This window comes from Bos grunniens, chromosome 24, assembly GCF_055505025.1.
Source record: "Bos grunniens cultivar Pamir isolate PY7600 chromosome 24, Bosgru_T2T1.0, whole genome shotgun sequence".
Taxonomy (NCBI): Eukaryota; Metazoa; Chordata; class Mammalia; order Artiodactyla; family Bovidae; genus Bos; species Bos grunniens.
In genome coordinates, this window is record NC_141188.1 from 5,573,688 (window position 1) to 5,595,841 (window position 22,154).

Below are 22,154 nucleotides of genomic sequence, written 5' to 3' on the forward strand. Positions count from 1 at the left end.
GCAGTTTCAAGGAGCCAGCCTCCCCAGGAAGCCCCAGGAACCACCAGTTTCTCCTCCTTTTCGTGGGCTCGGATGGGTGAGCCTCACCCCAGAGGAGAGCTTGCTGTTGGTATTCCATCGCTCAGTCACGTCTGGCTCTTTGCGACCCCATGGACTGCAGCACGCCAGGCTTCCCTGTCCTTCACTGTATCCTGCAGCTTGCTCAAACCCATGTCCATCGCGTCGGTGATGCCATCCAACCACCTCATCCTCTGTCGTCCCCTTCTCCTCCTGCCTTCAATCTTTCCCAGCATCAGGGTCTTTTCCAATGAGTCAGTTCTTCACATCAGGTGGCCAAAGTATTGGAGTTTCAGCTTCAGCATCAGTCCTTCCAGTGAATATTCAGGAGAGCTAAGCTGAGCCTCATTCCCAGACCCAGAGGCGATGCCTCATGCTGCACGCAGGCGACTGGGACACCAGCACTGGGCTCACCTCTTGGTAGGTATCAAGTCAAAAATAACACACCAGTTAAAGAACAGGAGGAGGAAGGGTTTATCACTTGCAACAAATAAGGAGAACACTTAAGGGATCTTTCTCAAAGTAGTGTCACCCGGAACAGAGATACTTGGGGAGTTTTAAGCTAAGGGTACGTGCATCTTCATGAAGGGGCTGAAACAGCAGAATTCAGCAGAGAACTGGGACCAAGGTAGTTGATAGATGATTGAAGCCATGAGAGTCAGAAAAGGTCAATATTATCATCCCTCAGATTCCAGTTGGTCTGGAGGTGGAGCACTTCGGGCTAATCTTTACCACTGAAGCAGACCTGGGAGTCTTTACAACTGATTCCTTATCTTTGCTGTTGTTATGTCTCTTGCCTGATGATGATCATTTGTTCCCACAAGATCATGAATTACTGAGAGCATGGTGGCCAAGCTTAGATCCCAAAATGACTCAGGCAAAAATGGCTTCTCTTCTGTCAAAAAGCTGCGTTGGATTCTTTTCCTTCGGGACCCCTACCCTACATGCCCACATTGCTTCCCCATGGTTTTCTTGGCTCTTTTTTCAGGGACTCCTACTACAGCTGGAGTCTCTCGTATCTCATCTGCCCTCCAGCTGTCTTCTTCGCTCTTCTGTTTTCTATCCTGTCATCCCTTTGCCACACTTGCCAGGTGACTGCCTCAGTCCCACTGTCCAGCTCATTCATTCTCTTTGATGGTGGCCGGTCTGCACTGACATCCTCTGCTGAGTTACTGCAGTGACTGGTTCCATTTTCAGGGTTGCTAACTGGTTTTATTTTATATGGGCTTCCCTGGTGGCTCAGATAATAAAAAAAAAATCCACCTGCAATGCAGGAGATCTGGGTTCCATCCCTGAGTTGGAAAGATTCCCTGGAGGAGGGCATGGGAACCCACTCTTGCCTGGCAACCTCATGGACAGAGGAGCCTGGTGGGCTACAGTACCAGTCCATGGGGTCACAAAGAGTCAGGCATAACTGAGCGACTAACCCATTTTCATCATTAGGACAGGACTGGTAACTGCAAGGTCAAGGTGATCAGGGGTGCTAGGCTTTGTGTGACTGCCCCAGCACAGCACTGCTGCAGAGGTCCTTGGCCCTCGGTACAGGTGTGTCGTTAGGTACCCGAGAAACTGCAGAGCTGAAATCTGTTAGTACCGGGACTCAGGGCGCCCTCACCGGAGCAGTTCCCAGCCCTGGCCCAGGTCTCTCTCCCTCCCCGTCCTGCAGCCCATGGGGAGCCCATCTGTGCCTCCCCTACTACTGTCCTCTCCTTTCCCGAGGCCCCCATTCCCTCCGCGTGCTCTGAAGCCCAGTCTTTGGGTGGTCAGTGGAGGACAGCGCCCCCATCTTTATGTGCAAGCTGAGTGTGGTCCTTTTCAGCGCTGTGCGTGTGCAGAGAGGCCCTGCTGTCCAATCAGAGCGCTTCTGAATGGAGTGGGGGGCGGGTCAAAGTTGCTTGAAAGAGTCATTGAGAGGCAGACACTTGGGGGTTATGGGGCCAGCGGGGGGTTTCTGGGGACAGAAGCCCCTCGAGTCCTGGTGTGTAGAGTTACCTACGGTCTCCAAAGCGGAGCTGGGGCGGGGATGTCCTCAGGCTCCAATTCCCCTCCTCCAGTATTTCTCCATTTGCCCCGAGACACTCAGAGTAGACGTTTAACAGTGCATCTGGGCTCCGTCACCTGGACGGTGATACTCGGCCCTTCAGGCAGGAGCCCTGTGTTGGGGGCCCCGCCGTGTCTGAGAAGACCGAGGCTGGACTCACACCACCTCCTCTGTCTCCCATCACATTCCCCGGAGCCTGGCTCCCAGCACCAGTCAACTCAAGAAAGAATTAGGTTTTATGAAATACATCTGCTCAAACATAGATTCAAAAATCTTTTGGGTAACACAAACCTTTAACTTATATTCAGTTAAATGATGGTTAATCAGTAAATATTGAGATCATTTCTCAATAAGATAAAACACAGAGATTTCTAAACATAAGTTTAAATTATCTACTTTGGGTTTATTAAAGAGAGACTAAAGATATTTGAGTCTGTTAGTAAATATGTTCTTTTGTCACGTTGAAAACAAGTTGCACTAGGAGGGAGCTAGGAGGAGAGGGTTAATAATCTGGAGAAGGAAATGGCAACCCACTCCAGTGTTCTTGCCTGGAGAATCCCAGGGACGGGGGAGCCTGGGGGGCTGCCGTCTCTGGGGTTGCACAGAGTCGGACACAACTGAAGCGACTTAGCAGCAGCAGCAGCAGGAGGAGGAGAGGGTTAATAATCTGTAGCATTCTAGAGTAAGCTGCTTTGAGATAATGAAAGTTGAAAAGGTTGCTAGATGATGTCACCTGTCCAAGATGGTCATCCAGCCTTCTTTTTCGCCCCAGGTGGCATTAGTGGTGAAGAATCCACCCACCAATGCAGGAGATGCAAGAGATGTGGGTTCAATCCCTGGGTCAGGAAGGTCCCCTGGAGGAGGGTATGGCAGTCCACTCCAGTATTCTTGTCTGGAGAATTCCATGGACAGAGGAACCTGGCTGACTACAGTCCATGAGGTCGCAAAGAATCCAGGCACGACTGAAGCCACTTACCACAGACCACCAGGAGGGAGCATATGCCCCTAGAAATGATGGCTTGATATGTTTGTAAATTTGCTCATCTACTACAGAAAGCTGTGTGTGACGAACAGTTCACAATTGCTTACCTCCCAACATTCACAAGATATTAATTACGAAGAGTTAAGAATTCTAGTCTTATATGTAAATGAAACTACTAGAAATAAAAATGATAAAGAAAAAAAACTGGATACAAAGTATGCAAGGAAAGCAAGATGTGATTTTTTTGGTTAAAAAAAAAGCTTTAAGGTATAAGTATGCATTTTTGATAAGGGAAAAGGAGAATAATTTTGTCCTTGTTTAGAGATTATTTAATTGTTGCTTCAATTCTTTTTTAAGGAGAATAAAGAACAAAAAATAAGTATTAAAAATTTACAGAACAGATAGTGAGAAAGAGAAAATCTTATTAATACATTGTGTGGTCAAGCTGGTTAAAATTAATTAAAAGATTTTTTAAAAAACATCTTTAATATCAACAGTGTGCTATGCAAAACTAGAATTCAATATTCTGTGTTAAGAGGACAAAGTTTTCTTGGATTATCACAAAAGATTTACTTTACCTGTTGAATAATATGCCTAGAAAACAAAGATTCTATACTTACCAAAATAATTTCCTATACTTCATGCTGTCTTAATCAGGTCTTTGATTACTTCAGAAAACGGAGTCTTCTCAATATTAAAAGAACTTGGGTCTTTTTATAACTATAACTTTCTGTACACGCCTTTGAAATCTTTTGTTACTTTGGTTAAGAGATAACTAAGTATCATTTCACAGTTACATGCCATCACATTGAATAAAGTATCTTAAACCTGTTGACTTATTTGAGAACTTCCGCAAGTCAGGTTTTTTTTTTTTTTTTTATAATGTGGACCACTTGATTGAATTTGTTACAGTATTACTGCTGAATTATGTTCTGGTTTTCTGGCCACTAGGCATGTGGGATCCCCAACTGGGGATTGAACCTTTACCCCCTGCACTGGAAGGACTTCCACCACCAAGGAAGTCCCCAAAGTCAGGTTTTAAAAGAAGTCTTCTTGACTTCGAACCAACTTTGGGAACTTTTTCCCAGAAGGTCCCCAGAAAATATCAAAGATTTGTGCTCTCTCCTTATAAAAATAGTGATATAAAGTTAATTAGACTTATTTGATATGTTAAATTACATGAGAAGCATTGTGAAATAAAGGTGATTTTAACTTTCTTTAGGTTATGTTTGTATTGGTATATGTAACTAATATATGTGTTCCAAAAACTGCATACAAATTCCTAGGAGTTTCTCAATGTTCTTACTGTCCATATAATCCACCGTAACACCAATTTTTATCTTTAAAAGTCATATACCTTAGAAATAACCAAATTCCCTTGTCCACTGAGTCATTTTTTAAAAATGAACTCTTACCATATTTGTAACCATGGCTGTTGCAAGTCTTCTGTCATTCACAGCGAGTTACTGTTTTATCCTGATTCTTCTCTGAAAAATTTATTATAATCAGCTACAGGCAAGAACTGTGGTCCTGAGGATCTTCAGCTCCTGCTCGACGACTGTCCTTTTCGACTTGCGCACTGAACCGGCCTCTTCTGGGAGGCCATCTCAGGGAACTCAGGTCAAAGGAGCTCGGCACACATGTGTCCACTTTGGGGCCCTCCGCTTATGATGTGGGCTAACAGGTTCTGCTAAATGGAGCTGAGGCCTGATGGTGAGCATGAACCCAACAGCACACGGTCTCATTCTGACGTGGAATGGTGGGAGGGAAAGGCAGGCGGGTTGGGGAGAACGTCCTGACCCCCCACCCGCCAAAGCCTCGGAGGCTGATGCTACAATCCTCTCTGAAAACGGAATGACCCGGCGTGTTCCCTGAGGCCTTCCTCTAATGCTAGATATTGGGTTCCTCTGTGTTCTTGGGACAGAGTTCACTGGGAGGCCACAGGGTGGCAGAGGCAGGCAGGTGGACCCCCGCCCATGCCCCCGCCCCCGCCCCGTGGTGTCTCCTCCCCTGCAGCCAGTTTCACACAGACACGGGGCTGCGTGGAGTGAGGTGCGCGGGCAGTCATTCCTCCGGAGGCTCCGCTTTTACTGTTAATTCTGACACAATGTGGTCCACTGGAGAAGGGAATGGTAAACCACTTCAGTATTCTTGCCTTGAGAACCCCATGAACAGTATGAAAAGGCAAAATGATAGGAAACTGAAAGAGGAACTCCCCAGGTCAGTAGGTGCCCAATATGCTACTGGAGATCAGTGGAGAAATAACTCCAGAAAGAATGAAGGGATGGAGCCAAAGCAAAAACAATACCCAGCTGTGGATGTGACTGGTGATAGAAGCAAGGTCCGATGCTGTAAAGAGCAATATTGCATAGGAACCTGGAATGTCAGGTCCATGAATCAAGGCAAATTGGAAGTGGTCAAACAGGAGATGGCAAGAGTGAGTGTTGACATTCTAGGAATCAGCGAACTGAAATGGACTGGAATGGGTGAATTTAACTCAGATGACCATTATATCTACTACTGTGGGCAGGAATCCCTCACAAGAAATGGAGTAGCCATCATGGTCAACCAAAGAGTCCAAAATGCAGTACTTGGATGCAATCTCAAAAACGATAGAATGATCTCTGTTTGTTTCCAAGGCAAACCATTCAATATCACGGCAATCCAAGTCTATGCCCCAACCAGTAATGCTGAAGAAGCTGAAGTTGAACGGTTCTATGAAGACCTACAAGACCTTTTAGAACTAACACCCAAAAAAGATGTCCTTTTCATTATAAGGGACTGGAATACAAAGGTAGGAAGTCAAGAAACACCTGGAGTAACAGGCAAATTTGGCCTTGGAATATGGAATGAAGCAGGGCAAAGACTAATAGAGTTTTGCCAAGAAAATACACTGGTCATAACAAACACCCTCTTCCAACAACACAAGAGAAGACTCTACACATGGACATCACCAGATGGTCAGCACCAAAATCAGATTGATTATATTCTTTGCAGCCAAAGATGGAGAAGCTCTATACAGTCACAAAAACAAGACCAGGAGCTCTGACTGTGGCTCAGATCATGAACTCCTTATTGCGAAATTCAGACTTAAATTGAAGAAAATAGGGAAAACCACTAGACCATTCAGGTATGACCTAAATCAAATCCCTTATGATTATACAGTGGAAGTGAGAAATAGATTTAAAGGACTAGATCTGATAGATGGAGTGCCTGATGGAACTATGGACGGAGGTTCGTGACATTGTACAGGAGACAGGGATCAAGACCATCCCCATGGAAAAGAAATGCAAAAAAGCAAAATGGCTGTCTGGGGAGGCCTTACAAATAGCTGTGAAAAGAAGAGAAGTGAAAAGCAAAGGAGAAAAGGAAAGATATAAGCATCTGAATGCAGAGTTCCAAAGAATAGCAAGAAGAGATAAGAAAGCCTTCCTCAGCAATCCATGCAAAGAAATAGAGGAAAACAACAGAATGGGAAAGACCAGAGATCTCCTCAAGAAAATTAGAGATACCAAGGGAACATTTCATGCAGAAATGGGCTTGATGAAGGACAGAAATGGTATGGACCTAACAGAAGCAGAAGATATTAAGAAGAGATGGCAAGAATACACAGAAGAACTGCACAAAAAAGATCTTCATGACCAAGATAATCATGATGGTGTGATCACTGACCTAGAGCCAGACATCCTGGAATGTGAAGTCAAGTGGGCCTTAGAAAGCATCACTATGAACAAAGCTAGTGGAGGTGATGGAATTCCAGTTGAGCTCTTTCAAATCCTGAAAGATGATGCTGTGAAAGTGCTACACTCAATATGCCAGCAAATTTGGGAAACTCAGCAGTGGCCACAGGACTGGAAAAGGTCCGTTTTCATTCCAATCCCAAAGAAAGGCAATGCCAAAGAATGCTCAAACTACCGCACAATTGCACTCATCTCACATGCTAATAAAGTAATGCTCAAAATTCTCCAGGCCAGGCTTCAGTAATATGTGAACCGTGAACTTCCAGATGTTCAAGCTGGTTTTAGAAAAGGCAGAGGAACCAGAGAACAAATTGCCAACATCCGCTGGATCATGGAAAAAGCAAGAGAGTTCCAGAAAAACATCTATTTCTGCTTTATTGACTATGCCAAAGCCTTTGACTGTGTGGATCACAATAAACTGTGGAAAATTCTGAAAGAGATGGGAATACCAGACCACCTGACCTGCCTCTTGAGAAACCTATATACAGGTCAGGAAGCAACAGTTAGAACTGGACATGGAACAACAGACTGGTTCTAAATAGGAACAGGAGTACGTCAAGGCTGTATATTGTCACCCTGCTTATTTAACTTCTATGCAGAGTACATCATGAGAAACACCGGGCTGGAAGAAGCACAAGCTGGAATCAAGATTGCCGGGAGAAATATCAATAACCTCAGATGTGCAGATGACACCGTCCTTATGGCAAAAAGTGAAGAGGAACTAAAAAGCCTCTTGATGAAAGTGAAAGTGATAAAGCTCAACATTCAGAAAAAGAAGATCATGGCATCTGGTCCCATCACTTCATGGGAAATATATGGGGAAACAGTGGAAACAGTGTCAGACTTTATTTTTTTGGGCTCCAAAATCAGGGCAGATGGTGACTGCAGCCATGAAATTAAAAGACACTTACTCCTTGGAAGAAAAGTTATGACCAACCTAGATAGCATATTCAAAAGCAGGGACATTACTTTGCCAACAAAGGTCCGTCTAGTCAAGGCTATGGTTTTTCCTGTGGTCATGTATGGATGTGGGAGTTGGATTGTGAAGAAAGCTGAGCGCTGAAGAATTGATGCTTTTGAACTGTGGTGTTGGGAGAAGACTCTTGAGAGTCCCTTGGACTGCAAGGAGATCAACCAGTCCATTCTGAAGGAGATCAGCCCTGGGATTTCTTTGGAAGGAATGATGCTGAAGCTGAAACTCCAGTACTTTGGCCACCTCATGCGAAGAGTTGACTCATTGGAAAAGACTCTGATGCTGGGAGGGATTGGGTGCAGGAGGAGAAGGGGACGACAGAGGATGAAATGGCTGGATGGCATCACTGACTCGATGGACGTGAGTCTCAGTGAACTCCGGGAGTTGGTGATGGACAGGGAGGCCTGGTGTGCTGCGATTCATGGGGTTGCAAAGAGTCGGACACGACTGAGCGACTGAACTGAACTGGCAACACAAACTGAGACCAAATAACCCTCCAGCTCAGGTTTAGGTTTTGAAGGATTTTAATACAGAGATGGAACATTGTAATGGGTAAGGTCTTGAGAATAGGACAGGATGTGTCCGAGACAGCACGGATTGGGAAGGCTGCCCTCGAGGCCCCAGGTGCTGGGACAGGACACTCCAAGCGGGTATGACCATGACCTGGGGACACAGGCAGGGCCAGGAGACCCTGAGTCCCCTCTTCAGCCCTCATGGACGCCATCTAGCACTTTCTACGGAGGAACGTGTGCTATCTTCTGGAGACCATGTCACGCTGACCACCGGGGAGCAGTCAGCTTATCCAGGGTTGCTGGCAGGCCCTGGGCCTGACCGCTTATCGCGGCCAGTGGAGGCTACCCCATCATGAGACGGGGCGGGGGCTCTCACATCCGCGCTGGAAGTCTGCAGAACCTGACAGAGGGGAGGAGTGGCGGGCGGTCCCGAGAGGAGGGGGAGCGTGTGGGGATGGCAGGGCGGTGCTCAGTCCTTCAGCTGGGAGACTTCGTACAGGTACGCGGCCAGCATCTTGGTCCCCTCAATGTAGTTGCGCCTGGCCAGGAGGAATGGGGGTCAGTGACACGCCCGAGCTCTGGGCCCATGCGTGCATTCCTTCTGGGAGCGGATGCCTGGCACCCTGGCTTGCTGGCCCTGAATGCTCTGGCCCGGTTGGTTCCCAAGCCCAGCCCAGCGCCCCATAGGGACCAGCCCTGATCCTGGCCTCCTGGACGTGCGGGCTCCCACCAGGACTCAGTGCAGCGCCTCTCCGTGACCACAGGCCCCCCGTGTCTGGGCCGAGGTCTCCACATTGCGTCCTAACACCCTGGGCTCTGGCCTCGCCCCCAGCCCTCTGGCAGGGTCTGTCTCTGCTCTCAGCAGCCCCTGCCCTGCAGTCAGCCCCTCTTCCAGGCTCACCGGTTGAGCTTCTCGTTCTGGGAGTGCGCTCCGTCGTCCGCCGAGCCCACGGGCAGCAGCATGACGTTCTTGCCTGTGGCCTCCTGGAACGTCAGTGTCACTGGGATGCTGCCGCCTTCCCTGGTCAAGTCCGGCTCGACACCAAACACTGAGGAGGACAGAAGAAAAGAAACCGAGCTTTAGGGGCCCACCACACATCCACTGCCCGGCAACCCTGAACTCAGGCCCTCTGCGAGCGGCTCCGCTCCCATGGTGGGAGGCGGCATGGCCCAGGCAGCACAGGGACCCACAGCGCCCGCCCACCCCCAGGGCTGCATCCCACCTGTCTTCAGGGCCCTCCTCCCAGCCAGGTAGTGAGGGTGGTTGAAGTCGGACACCCAGGGCTTCCCGCCGTGGCCCATGTACACCTTGAACTTGTTGGGACTGTGAAGCTCAGCAAACTTCTTGGTCAAGTAGCTTGTAACCTGAACCACAGACGGGAGGGACAACGTCTCACAAGCCTGGCCTCTGGTCCAGGGCTGGGGGTTCACTCCAAGACAAGTCTCCGGGGGGCGGGTCTCCACGGGGTCTATGAGGGTCTTCACAGGGTCTATGAGGGTCTTCACAGGGTCTATGAGGGTCTATACTGGGTCTATAAGGGGTCTACACGGGGTCTATAAGGGGTCTACACGGGGTCTATGAGGGTCTCCACGGGGTCTATGAGGGTCTCCACGGGGTCTATGAGGGTCTACACGGGGTCTATAAGGGGTCTCCACAGGGTCTATGAGGGTCTACACTGGGTCTATGAGGGGTCTACACGGGGTCTATAAGGGGTCTACACGAGGTCTATGAGGGGTCTACATGGGGTCTATGAGGGATCTACACTATGTCTATGAGGGGTCCACACGGGGTCTACGAGGGGGTCCACACTGGGTCTGTGAAGGGTCTACATGGGGTCTATGACGGTCTACATTGGGTCTATGAGGGGTCTACATGGGGTCTATGAGGGTCAACACTGGGTCTATGAGGGGTCTACGTGGGGTCTATGAGGGGGTCTACACTGGGTCTATGAGGGGTCTACACGGGGTCTATGAGGGTCTACACTGGGTATATGAGGGTCTACAGTGGGTCTATGAGAGTCTACACTAAGTCTACGAGGGGTCTACACTGGGTCTATGAGGGGTCTACACTGGGTCTGTGAGGGTCTACACTGGGTCTGTGAGGGTCTACACTGGGTGTGTGAGGGTCTACACGGGGTCTACAGTGAGTCTATGAGAGTCTACACTAAGTCTATGAGGGGTCTACACTGGGTCTATGAGGGTCTACACTGGGTCTGTGAGGGTCTACACTGGGTCTGTGAGGGTCTACACGGGGTCTATGAGGGTCTACACTGGGTCTATGAGGGGTCGACATGGGGTCTATGAGGGTCAACACTGGGTCTATGAGGGGTCAACATGGGGTCTATGAGGATCTACACTGGGTATATGAGGGTCTACAGTGGGTCTATGAGAGTCTACACTAAGTCTATGAGGGGTCTACACTGGGTCTATGAGGGGTCGACATGGGGTCTATGAGATCTACACTGGGTATGTGAGGGTCTACACTGGGTCTGTGAGGGTCTACACTGGGTCTACGAGGGGTCTACACGGGGTCTGTGAGGGTCTACACGGGGTCTACAGTGAGTCTATGGGTGAACACTGGGTCTCATGTTCCCTCCAGTCCTCTCCCCTCTGGAACCCCCAGCCCCCTCTGTTGCTCACCACAGACCAGACCCTGGACTCTCACCACAACACATTCAGCCCAAAGTCAGCCTTTGCTTCAAAGCCTTAGAATGAGGTCAGAGGTCAGATTTTAGCACACCTCAGCAGGGACAAAGGTCGTGCACAGGGGATGCTGTTTTATTTGGCCTTTATCTCTGATTAGGATCTGACCTGCTTATTCTAGTGATGGCTAAGCTGAGGAGCCACCAAGGGCGGGGCTGTGTGGGGGAGGCGAGCACCCTTCCCTGTTGGGGGTGCCCCTGGGGCTCTCAGTGACCATCTCCTCGGGCACAGCAGCCCTCCTCACACCCCCGCGTCCACGTGCCTGCTCGCTGACCACTTCCGGAGTCATGTTCGGGACGAGTCGGATGGAGAACTTGCCGACCACCTTGCGTGGAATCACGGTCTTGGCCCCTGACCCGGAGAAGGCACCTTCAATGCCGTGAAGAGACAGGGATGGGTAACGCCATCTGTGCATCAGGATGTCCTTCTGCAGAGAGACGGCCAGCGGTCAGGGGTCAGCACTGCGGGTCAGGGGTCAGCACTGTGGGTCAGGGGTCAGCACTGGCTGGTCAGGCATCCCCACTGGCTGGTCAGGGGTCCCCACTGCGGGTCAGGGGTCCCCACTGTGGGTTGGGGGATTCCCCACTGAGGCTCGGGGGTCAGCACCAGCTTGTCAGGGGACAGCACTGCCAACAGCAGTCAGCACTGTGGGTTGGGGGTAAACACCAGCTGCTTGCAGGGGAGACCAGGCGGCTGGGGGACCGCACGCCCAGAAGGAGGCGGCACCGACCCAGTGGGGCCGCTGGGTGAGCTGGCCCCCAAGGCGCCTGGCGAGCTCCTCTTGCTTCCCCAGGGCCTGCGGCTGCAGGTACTTAGAGCTGGAATTTATATCCAGACCTGATTCTGCCAACAAACAGGTAAGTAAATGTTCTGTGCAATCAGCCTCCACCTTGGTACCCAGCTCTCCAGGGAACAGTGAGACACCCCTGGGCAGATGGGCCATTTCCCAGCATGTGCAAACCAGGAGAAGCTCCCCCACTGCAGGCGGCCCAGTCCCCGGGGTGGCACAGTGGTCTGACAACTCACAGAGCTCCCAGCCTGGCACATGTTGCCCACTGATGTCGGCAGCATCTGGCGCTCATGTGTCCGGGGTATGCCCGGGTCTGTCCAGCCTGCAGCCCCCTCCCTGGGGCCCCAGGGCCACACGCACTGTGAGCCTGGCAGGTGGGGGGCACCTTGCAGCCGTGCAGGAGGGTCCCAGCGCCCACGTCCCGGGCGTACTCCTCCAGGTCAAAATCGATCTTGTCGTAGAGCTCCAGCTCCTCCTCGGTCACAGGGGCCACGGCCTCACTGATGCCCGGGATGAGGATCTTCCCCTTCTTGTCCATCAGGCAGCCTGGGCGGTGGGCAAGCAGGGGTTAGTGGGAGCCCGCGGCAGCCCCAGGCCCGGCAGAAGCACCTGGGCCGCCTGTCATCCGTTACGGTGACAACCCGGGAGGGCGTGGCAATGCCTCCTGTTTAAGGTAGGAGACGACCACAGGGAGGGCAGGGGAACCACCCACGGTCACAGGACAAGACACACAGCAAACTGGCTCCTGTGGCCCGCCCACCGTCAGGCCCGTGTTTCCTTTCTAATGCATGTTCCCTAAGAAGCCACCTACTCCCACGCCTAGGAGGGAAAACCCAGTGAGACAGAGCCGACTCCAGGCCCAGGAAAGTCGGCTTCATGTACAGCACACACTGCCCACCTGGGAGGAAAATGGGACTCAGCACACGGTGAGTGGGCCGGATGCCAGGTGGGGCCGTGAGAGAGCCTCACAGGAGACCCGCTGTGGCCAGTGACAGCCAACTGGACCAGAGCAACCCCCTGCAGGAAGGTGAGACACCACCGCAGCCAGGGCAAGGATGGCCGTGATTCTAGGGACCCGAGGTGGGGTCTGGTGACCGGGGGAAGGTGGTGGGGAGTGAAGGGGAGGCAGACATGAACCAAGTGGGCCTGTTAGAGGGAGCAGCCAAAGAGGGAGGGAGAGAAGACCCCCGAATCGCTGCAGGGGCCCACCCGCGCTCACCCATCAGCATGATGAGGTCGGTCATGGCCTCGTGCACCGAGCCGCCGTACACGCCCGAGTGCAGGTCCTTGTCGCTGCATTCCACCTGTGGACACACGGCCACTCTGCGGGCTGCTCCCGGGAGCTCGCCCTCACCCCGCGGCGGGAAAGCCGACAGAGGACGCTCACAGTGCACGCTCCGAAATCGGTTTGCTGCCCCCCAGGCCCGGCCAGGCACTCCCTAAATCACAAGGCTCTGGCCGCAACCAGAGACCCTCCTGGGGGAGGCGCGGCCCCCGCGCACCTCGATGAAGAAGTAGCAGATGCCCCGTAGCCCGTAGGTGATGCAGGGCTTGTTCTTGCCCAGCCAGTAGTTGTCGGAGATGCACACGTAGTCCACATCCTTGAAGAACGCGTCCTTCTGCGCGAAGATCAGCGCATCCAGGCCCTCGGAACCAGACTCCTCCATGCCCTCCAGGCAGAAGCGGACGTTGACGGGGACTTCCTGGGAGGGGATGGTGAAGAAGGTAGTCAGCGTACACGGAATTTTATTTCTTAGAACAACGGACAGGAAGCCACCAAGTGTTGTGAGATCGTGCATTTCAAATACCCTACTGACTTTCCCTGCACTGACCGTGGGGCGGGCAGTGGGGGCTGGCAGAGACCCTCCGCCCCAGCGCCGGGCTGCCGGGATACGGCCCGGCTCCGGCCGGTCACCTGGAAGGACTGCTCCCAGGGGCCCCCGGCCTAATCGCGCGGCCCACTTGCAGGGTTTCTGTGAGCACCCAGCACAGATCAGGCGTCTCTGGCAAAGCTGAGCTGCTTGAAGACAGAGGCCGGGACACAAACCCGGCCGGAGCCTCCGTCCGCACTGTGATGGCCACGCAGTGCATCCCTGGAAGGAGTGAGTGGGCGCCGTCTTCCCTCAGGGCCGGGCCCTCCACCCACCGCGGGCCCTCCTCCTCCAGAGCTGACAGTGAATTTGAGAGGCCGCAGCTTCCTGCTCGGGGGTTTCCAGTTCTCCCCAGCGTTGTGCCCTGAGGTGGGTGGCCCCCTTCCACAGGTGAGACCATGGAGCTGCACCTGAGTGATCTGAGGCCAAAGGCCATGGGTGGCCGGCCCACATGCACTCACGTCTGTGGGGTCCCAGTTCAGAGCCGCCCCCGGAAGCGCCGCTCAAAACACGCCCCGCCCCTCCACCCCTCTAGGGGAAAAGAGGTGGCTGGGGGCTGGGTCTGTGAACGGACGCCCCTCCCCTCCGCCACCGCAGACCCCAGGGCCCCTGAGCACAGCACACTTGGACCCTTTTCAGATCTACCCCTCCACGTCCTGACAAAAACGCTTTTCTTATCTCATCTCAAGGTAAGAGCAAGATGCAGAAACTGTCTATACGTTATCATCACAACTGCTGCTGCTGCTGCTGCTAAGTCACTTCAGTCGTGTCTGACTCTGTGCAACCCCATAGACGGCAGCCCACCAGGCTCCCCCATCCCCGGAATTCTCCAGACAAGAACACTAGAGTGGGTTGCCATTTCCTTCTCCAATGCATGAAAGTGAAAAGTGAAAGTGAAGTCGCCCAGTCGTGTCTGACTCTTTGCGACCCCATGGACTGCAGCCTACCAGGCTCCTCCATCCATGGGATTCTCCAGGCAAGAGTACTAGATTAAGAGAATAACATGAAGTAAAGGATCTGCCCGCTATCACAGCCTGGGTTCCATCACAGCCTGGGTCCCCTGCTGGCGAGTACCCCCTCCCCAGGCGCGGTCCGTGCCCGGAGCTCTCGCCTCCCCTGCTGGCTGGGTCTCTGCTGAGTCACCAACAGGGTGACCTTAGAACAACCATAAACCACTGCATCTTCAGTGTTTCCTAAAACTAGAAAACAGGCTATGAAGCGGAACGTGGCCCTGCTGTGCTGATCCCGCTCGGTGGGGGGGTTGGAGAGTGTGATCTTTGATCTTTACTGCTGTTCCGGGAACACAAAGCCCCACTGCGCACCACCAGGTGGAACAGGTGAAGGGGGTGGCGGGGTGCAGGCCGCGTACCTGCTTGGTTTTCTGGAAGGCTTCCAGGGCATTGATCCAGCCGGCCACCGGCCCCTTGTCGTCGGTGGCTCCTCTCCCAAACAGTTTGCCTGGAATAGCAATCAGCACGTTCGCTGGGTGATGGTCACAGGCGGAGGGGGAGGATCAGTGTGGGGAAGGCAGATGAGCAGGGTGAGATGAGAGTGATCTCTGGGTGCCCGGGGCAGGGTGGGGAGCAGGGTGCCACTGGGAGTGGCTGGGAGGGGATGAGGGGAGGGGTGGGCAGAGGGGACAAGACGGCAAGTGCACCACAGGGACCACGTGAGCCGTGATGACCTGACTGCCCCTGCGCCGCCAGGGAGGCTTCAACAGAAACTCAACATGTCCTGAGGAAAAGTTTCCATTAAAGACAGCCTGGACTCGGCCCAAGGGGACAAGGTACACATGAGGGGGCTGCTCCACAGGGCCAAAGGCCACGTCCCGTGCGGAAAAGTCAGTGTTCAGAGATGAAGGTGGGGCGGGGGTGGGGGTCAGGGAAATGCTGACGCTTCTCCTAGAGTTGGGCTGGATTCAGGTCCCAGGTTGGGGGCCATGCTGGCTCAGGCCAGGCTTCCTGGGGAAGTGGCAGCAGGTGTGGGAAGCCCAGCGTGCCCAAGGCCACGGAGACCAGGCTCTGCTGGGAAAGGAAGGCTTTCTGGGGTTTCAGGGATAGAGCACAGACGTGAAGTTTCCAGAACCCAATTTCTAGGCTCTGTGAAAACAGCTGGTTCTAGAAAGATGGCAACTGAGAGGCTGGGCCACACTTCCTAAAGCCAGCGTGATACAGGTCCCCCTCCTCTAGGGAGCAGCCTACCGTCTCGCTCCACCAGGGTGAAGGGCTCGCTGTCCCAGCCGTCCTCCAGGGCCGCCGGCTGCACGTCCAGGTGGCCGTAGATGCACACCGTCTTCTTCTGTGGGTCAGAGCCCAGCTTGCCGAGTAAAATGGGCGGAAGTGGGATCTCGGAACCATCAGGGAGCTGGGGGAGGAGGGGAGGCCATGGAGGATAGTCCTTGGTCAAGAAGCGCGGTGCTAACCCCAGTCTCCCATACAGACAAGGTAACGCATGAGAACCCACTGTAGAATGCAGAGAACTCAGTGCTCTGTGGTGACTGGAAGGGACATATGTGTACGTATAGCTGATTCACTTTGCTGTACAGGAGGAACCAACACAACGTTGGAAAACAACTCTACACCAATTAAAAAAAAAAAAAAAAGAAGAGAGTGGTGTTTACAGCAGGTGCTATCAGCACGCCCTGGGCAAGTTATCTGTTCTCATCAATCACCCTCTATTGCAGAGCTCAGTATCACATTGTTCCACTGAGTCAATAATTAACAAGAATATATGTTCCCATAATCCAGAGCACAGAAACAATCATGTTTATAACTGCAGGCAGCTTGCTCAATTTTTAAAAGATGATCTTTAAAAATGCTCAGTTGTGTCGGACTCTTTGCAACCCAACAGACCATAGCCCGCCAGGCTCCTCTGTCCATGGGATTCTCCAGGCAAGGACACTGGAGTGGGCTGCCATTTCCCTCTCCAGGAAAAATACATTGCTAAGGTGTGAGTGCTCAGTCGGAATAGTTTCACCTATTTTAAAGTAACAACTCTTAAAAGTTATTTGCCACCTAGATTTTTTTTTTTTTAGCATATTAGGAAAAAGGGAGAGGAAGCATGACAAGTATGCTCCTAACAGAAAACAACTCCAGGAATACTGGTCTGTCCTCTCACAGTGAGGAGTGGGGAAAGCGCCAGGAAGTTGCAACATATCTTAAGTAACCTTAAATCAACTATTCAGTCTGTGGTCAGCAGAAGTCTCATATGCAAACTGGACTGGAATCGGAAGGCCCAGACTGTAACCTCCTTTGCCATGGACCTACTACTGCTTCCCAGGGAGACAGAGCCTGTCTGAGCCTCTGGGTCCTTCCATTTACGAGAAGAGCAGACCGGGCTGAACGCCCACTTCTCAAATCCCAGGACTGTGATTTCAACCAACACCTAAATCATCAGACAAGAGAACCAAGATAAGCCAAACCCAGTCAGCCCTGCAACATAAAGGAGTATTACAACTGCTGACAATGCATGGCACGAAACATGTAGTTAACACGGGGCTGACATCATCTGAAACGAAAACAGCAGAATAAGGGAGCGCACAGCGAGATCACTCATTCAAGTTGGAGTCTGTCAGATTCCTGCATTAGAAGGCAACTGAGCCCAGTGCCCCACACCTAAAGTCGCTCTTTCCCAGGAACTGAGTCATGAAAAAAGCGCTGTTTTATCAATCCTGACACTGGGGACACAGTGGCTGTGAGTGAGTGGGCGTCTTCATTAGCTTTGCATCTAATGGGCAGAGTGTACCTTCCTGGTCTGAAGGCCGCCTGGCTTCGGGGGAGGAACCTCAGCTCATGTAGGAAGGGCCATTCTGTTTGCTTCCTCTTGGCTAACCCTCAACAGTTCCCCTCCCTGGAGGAACACGATGGGTATTGTGAAGCTTGGTGCACTCGGACTCAAGAAGCCACCCGGTTTAGCATCCAAATCAGGCCACCTGTGCTTGTTTGAAAGACCAGCAAGTTGGGCTTCCCTGGTGGCTCAGTGGTAAAAGAACCTGCCTGCTAATGCGGGAGACACGGGTTTGATCCCTGGTCCTGCAAGATCCCACATGTCATGGAGCAACCAAGCCCGTGTGCCACAACTACCGAGCCTGTGCCCAGAGTCTGGGAGCCGAAACCACAGAAGCCTGTGCACCCTAAAGCCCGTGCTCTGCAACCAGAGAAGCCACCGCGGTAAGAAGCCTGTGCACCTCGACTAGAGAGCAACCCTGCTTGCCTCAACGAGAGAAGAGCCCGCACAGCAACCAAGGCCCAGCGCAATCGAAAATAAACAAATACATAAGTTACTAAGACACAATAAACACCAGTGATTTATCTGCAGCAAAGCCTTCAGAACTTGTGAGGACCTGCCAAGTCCTGCCAACCCCTCAATAAAGCTCCCATCCGGCCCCACGGCCCACTTTCTGGGTCCCGAAGCCCACCAGCTCCACGGAGCCGCCCAGGAAAGCTCCCATCCCGCCCACCTTCTGGGTCCCGATGTCCACCAGCTCCACAGAGCCGCCCAGCTGCTTGATGTCGGCGGCCGCCACCTCCATCATCCTGCGGATCTCGCCTCTCTTCTCTGGCCACGCTGACACACTCTGGATGGCCACCCATTCCGCAAGCTTCTGTGGGTGGAGAACAAGCAAAAGGGATTTGGAAAAGCTGCTCTGGGAGGGACGAAGGCGCTCACGGGTGGGCCATTTTCAGGCCCACAGAGCTGTCTGCTCCGTCTGGATCCTGCTGCCCAGACATGGGGGAAGAGATCTGTGACATCTGCTTTCTGTTTAAGATATAAGGACGCTTTGCACTGACCCCATACCAAGAACTATACAAAATGACAGGAGACTCGTTAACCACCAAACACGATCAGGTTGCAAGACGTGTAAGTTTTTTTTATGAAATGTGTAAGTTTCATGAACATGTTTATATCTGGTTCTGACAAAATTGAAACTGAAAGATACAGAAAATACCCAATATCTTCAAAGTCCAAGTTCCCTTATTTATCATCCTGAGAATGGCCATGCTCTCTAAAATATAATTTTTCAAATGAGAACTGGAAAGATTTCACCTGAAATATGTCTACCAAAGGTGATTTTAATGCATGGCTCTTTACGTTAACATCAAGAAACAGATTAACATATAAGATTACTGAATCATTTAAAACATGCAATGTAAGATAGTTCTTTATATCTATCACAAGACCAGACAAAAATCCTGAATTAGCTTTGCTTTCTAGAAACATGTATTAAGAGTTTCTATCAAAAGTCAAAAGAGTAACTTACATACTGTAATGAGAAAGCAGAGGAAAAGACCTCTCGACAATACACAATTTAAGTTACCTTTTTTTTTGGTTTGGGGGGGCAAGACTTAACATCTATTCAAACACACAACAGAGTACTGGTAACTATATTCACCACACAGTGCACTGGATCCCCAGAACTTATTCATCTCGTAACAGGTCAGTACCCTTAGGCCAAACCCCCATCTCCCCACCCCTCGGTCCCTGGCAACCAGGGTTCGACTCTTCGCTTCTCTGAGTTCACCTTTTTCAGATTCCACATATAAGTGAGATCACACTAGCATTTGTCTTTCTCTGCCTAGACAGCATTGTTAATACTTGATTAGAACATCATCAATCATATTAGCTCCTTGAAGTTTCCCTGGGTTCTACGGGATTAAACTGAATGCGAACAGTCACTACACGCTCCCTTACCTTAACATACCGATCCTGATTTTCGTCCACGTACTTAAACAGGGTGGTGAGGGCCGACATCTTTCAACCAGACCACAGATCCTGGAGACTCCGGGGAAGAAGAAGAACCTGTCAGTGCTGCCTCAAGACAGGGCCTGACTGATCCTCAGGCCCCGGAGGCACTTGTTCAGGATCATAAATTGCACCCCGCCCCGATAGCACAGGACACGGCCGTCACGAGGGCTCCAGGAAGTGACCTCAGTAGAGACAACGTCTTGGGAAAGCAGTCAGAGGCTCAGGCTGATCACCATTCTTTCTTTCCTTTTTTTTTTTCAGAAAGAAAAGTACCGAGGAATTGTGTGACAGAATGGCAGGTAACTGAAGCAAGGGCCTGAGTTGAAGACAATCTGATATAATTAAAAGCAGGTACTTTCCAGGAGTACTGATGCACCACTGTTCTTAACACTTTTTAAAAAAATTTAATTTTACCCTCAAAGCACACAGAGAACTTCCCACTTACTACTACCACAGAGGAAATAATCACTCCAAGGCTCTCAGCAAAAATGTCACATGTGTCCCTATACTGCAAACCAACCAGCACAGCACCCAAGATCCAAGGAGAGGAACGTGGGTTCAGGTTAAGGAAACTGACAACCCAGGTCCAGAAACGGCTAGGACAGCGTGTGAAAGTCCACCGGGATGAGGGAACACAAGCGTCCACCTCCCCAAGTGCATTGTCTAACACCCAGCTCCTCCTGCTGGAGACCAAACACATCCTGCTCCACCTTACCGAAACAGGGGAGAAGGTGCCATTTGAGTCAGCATCTTTAAAAACTGGAACTCACACGAGATAAAGAAAATCTCAGAACTGGGACTTTCAGAAGGAGCTCCCCCCGATTCTTCCAAGTGACAACTCATCTTCCATCACATGGCAAGATTCAAGCCTCAGCAGCGACTGAGAAGAGCTCAGGGACCGGGAGCAAACTCAGCACCACAGTGAAGGGAAGTATTTTAGAACTGCAGCTCAGAGTCACAAGACCCTGCTAACTGATCTCTGGAGCGAGACACCAGACAAGCACCCATGTATGGACACACTGCAGTTAAAGAGTATCTTTTTCTCCGTTTAGGACTTTGAAGTCACATCTAAACAGAAAGAAGTGAAAATATTAGCTGCTCAGTCCTGTCTGACTCTTTGTGACTCCATGGACTGTAGCCCACCAGGCTCCTCTGTCTATGGGATTCTCCAGGCAAGAATACTGGAGTAGGTGGCCCTTCTCTAGGGGATCTTCCTGGCCCAGAAATTGAACCCTGGTCTACTGCACCGTAGGCAGATTCTTTACTGTCAGAGCCACGAGGAGCTCCAACAGACGAGGGACTTAATTCAGAGTCATGAAGCCTGGCAGCAGACCGTGGATGTGCAGTGAGAGTTCAGTAAGGAAAATCCTCTTCCAGCATCAGCGACAGAGTACACAGGCCTCCCAGCCAGCTCAGGTTGTTTCAGCTGAGGGCCTTATCTTAATGCCGCTGCTGCTAAGTTGCTTCAGTCGTGTCCGACTCTGTGTGACCCCATAGACGGCAGCTCACCAGGCTCCAGGGTCCCTGGGATTCTCCAGGCAAGAATACTGGAGTGGGTTGCCATTCCTTCTCCAATACATGAAAGTGAAAAGTGAAAGTGAAAAATGAAAGTGAAGTCTCTCAGTCCTGTCCAACTCCTATCGACCCCATGGACTGCAGCCTACCAGGCTCCTCCGTCCATGGGACTTTTCAGGCAAGAGTACTGGAGTGGGGTGCCATTTCCTTCTCCTTTATCTCAATGACGGGGTCATAAATGCAGAGGCACTGCACATAAGTCAAAGTTTTCAATCACAAAAGAAACTCTATTTAGCAGGAAACTACACTAAGTCAGGTACTTTTCATTTGAGTTTCTGGTCATTAAATAGCACAAATCCCACGCTCATTGTGATAAATTCTCATTAATACCATATTCTTTGTGAACCGATTAAGCAATGGCCTTCCAGCTAAAGTCAAAGATAGAACTATCAAAGTTGCATTTTTTTTTTTTTTAACCAAAGGAGAGTAAACAGAGAGCAGATTGTTCAGCATGGCCTGCCACCTCACCAGGGCCAGAGAAAAGCTACTGCTGTTCTGAACTGCTCACCCAGAGAGGTGGGGCCAGGTCCATTTCTCCCTCCCACTCACAGTCGGGTTTTTCCTGTTTCACTACTGCCAGCACCAAATCCATTAGATAGGACCACTTTTATATGTCCTGGTGAACCCCATTGACGAGGGTAAAAGTGTTGAGCTGGAGGGAATAAAAGCAAGTATTACCAAATCGAAGAGTGCTAGGCAGACGGCACTCTTGAAATCTAAGGTTCCAGGGAGTAACAGCCTTGGCAGTGAATTAGTGTGAGAGGAAGGAGTGACAGGGGAGTACCCGGGACCATCCAGTGACACCTACAAAAGGTTCCTCCAGTTATGAGTGCCCCATCCTGTCCCTCATTAACTCAAGACACAGGAGGAGACTAAACACACACCAGAATCGTGGCTTCAAGTCTGCGTAAAAGCCACTAAAATAGGGGCGGAACCCTCTAGTTTGTCCAATCGCAAACATACAGGTCTACAAAATGACTCTCGGCCACTCCTCCCTGCCAACACCAGGGACAACAAAGGCATGAAGAAACCTCCACCAGACCGCTGAGTCAGCACCAGGATCCCCTGCGTGAGGCGGCGGCGGGTCGAAGGCCCTGCCCGCGAGGCCCAGGGTCTCAAGGACTCAGTGCAGGCCGACCGGGGACCAAGCATCACCGCACCTGAC

At 51.4% G+C, this 22,154-nt stretch overlaps 1 protein-coding gene across 19 annotated transcripts in view; it reads right to left on the minus strand.

Moving 5' to 3' along the window:
• Window positions 1–8,299: 8,299 nt before the first annotated feature.
• The window catches only part of CNDP2 (carnosine dipeptidase 2), a 42,622-nt gene continuing 28,767 nt past the window's right edge, over window positions 8,300–22,154 (minus strand). For 9 of the 19 annotated variants that reach the window (XM_086372575.1, XM_086372574.1, XM_086372572.1 and 6 more), the window contains 11 exons: window positions 19,361–19,441; window positions 18,129–18,272; window positions 15,871–16,033; window positions 15,039–15,127; window positions 13,301–13,501; window positions 13,018–13,102; window positions 12,184–12,344; window positions 11,271–11,435; window positions 9,529–9,670; window positions 9,207–9,354; window positions 8,300–8,844 (listed from right to left, as the gene is read on the minus strand). In XM_086372575.1, the coding sequence (XP_086228701.1) occupies window positions 8,775–8,844; window positions 9,207–9,354; window positions 9,529–9,670; window positions 11,271–11,435; window positions 12,184–12,344; window positions 13,018–13,102; window positions 13,301–13,501; window positions 15,039–15,127; window positions 15,871–16,033; window positions 18,129–18,272; window positions 19,361–19,420 (1,428 nt within the window). In that variant the 5' untranslated portion in view covers window positions 19,421–19,441 and the 3' untranslated portion in view covers window positions 8,300–8,774. Of the gene's footprint in view, window positions 8,845–9,206; window positions 9,355–9,528; window positions 9,671–11,270; window positions 11,436–12,183; window positions 12,345–13,017; window positions 13,103–13,300; window positions 13,502–15,038; window positions 15,128–15,870; window positions 16,034–18,128; window positions 18,273–19,360; window positions 19,449–21,497; window positions 21,642–22,154 lie in introns of all 19 variants that reach the window. The other 10 variants (XM_086372567.1, XM_086372568.1, XM_086372563.1 and 7 more) reach the window with 5 other exon arrangements.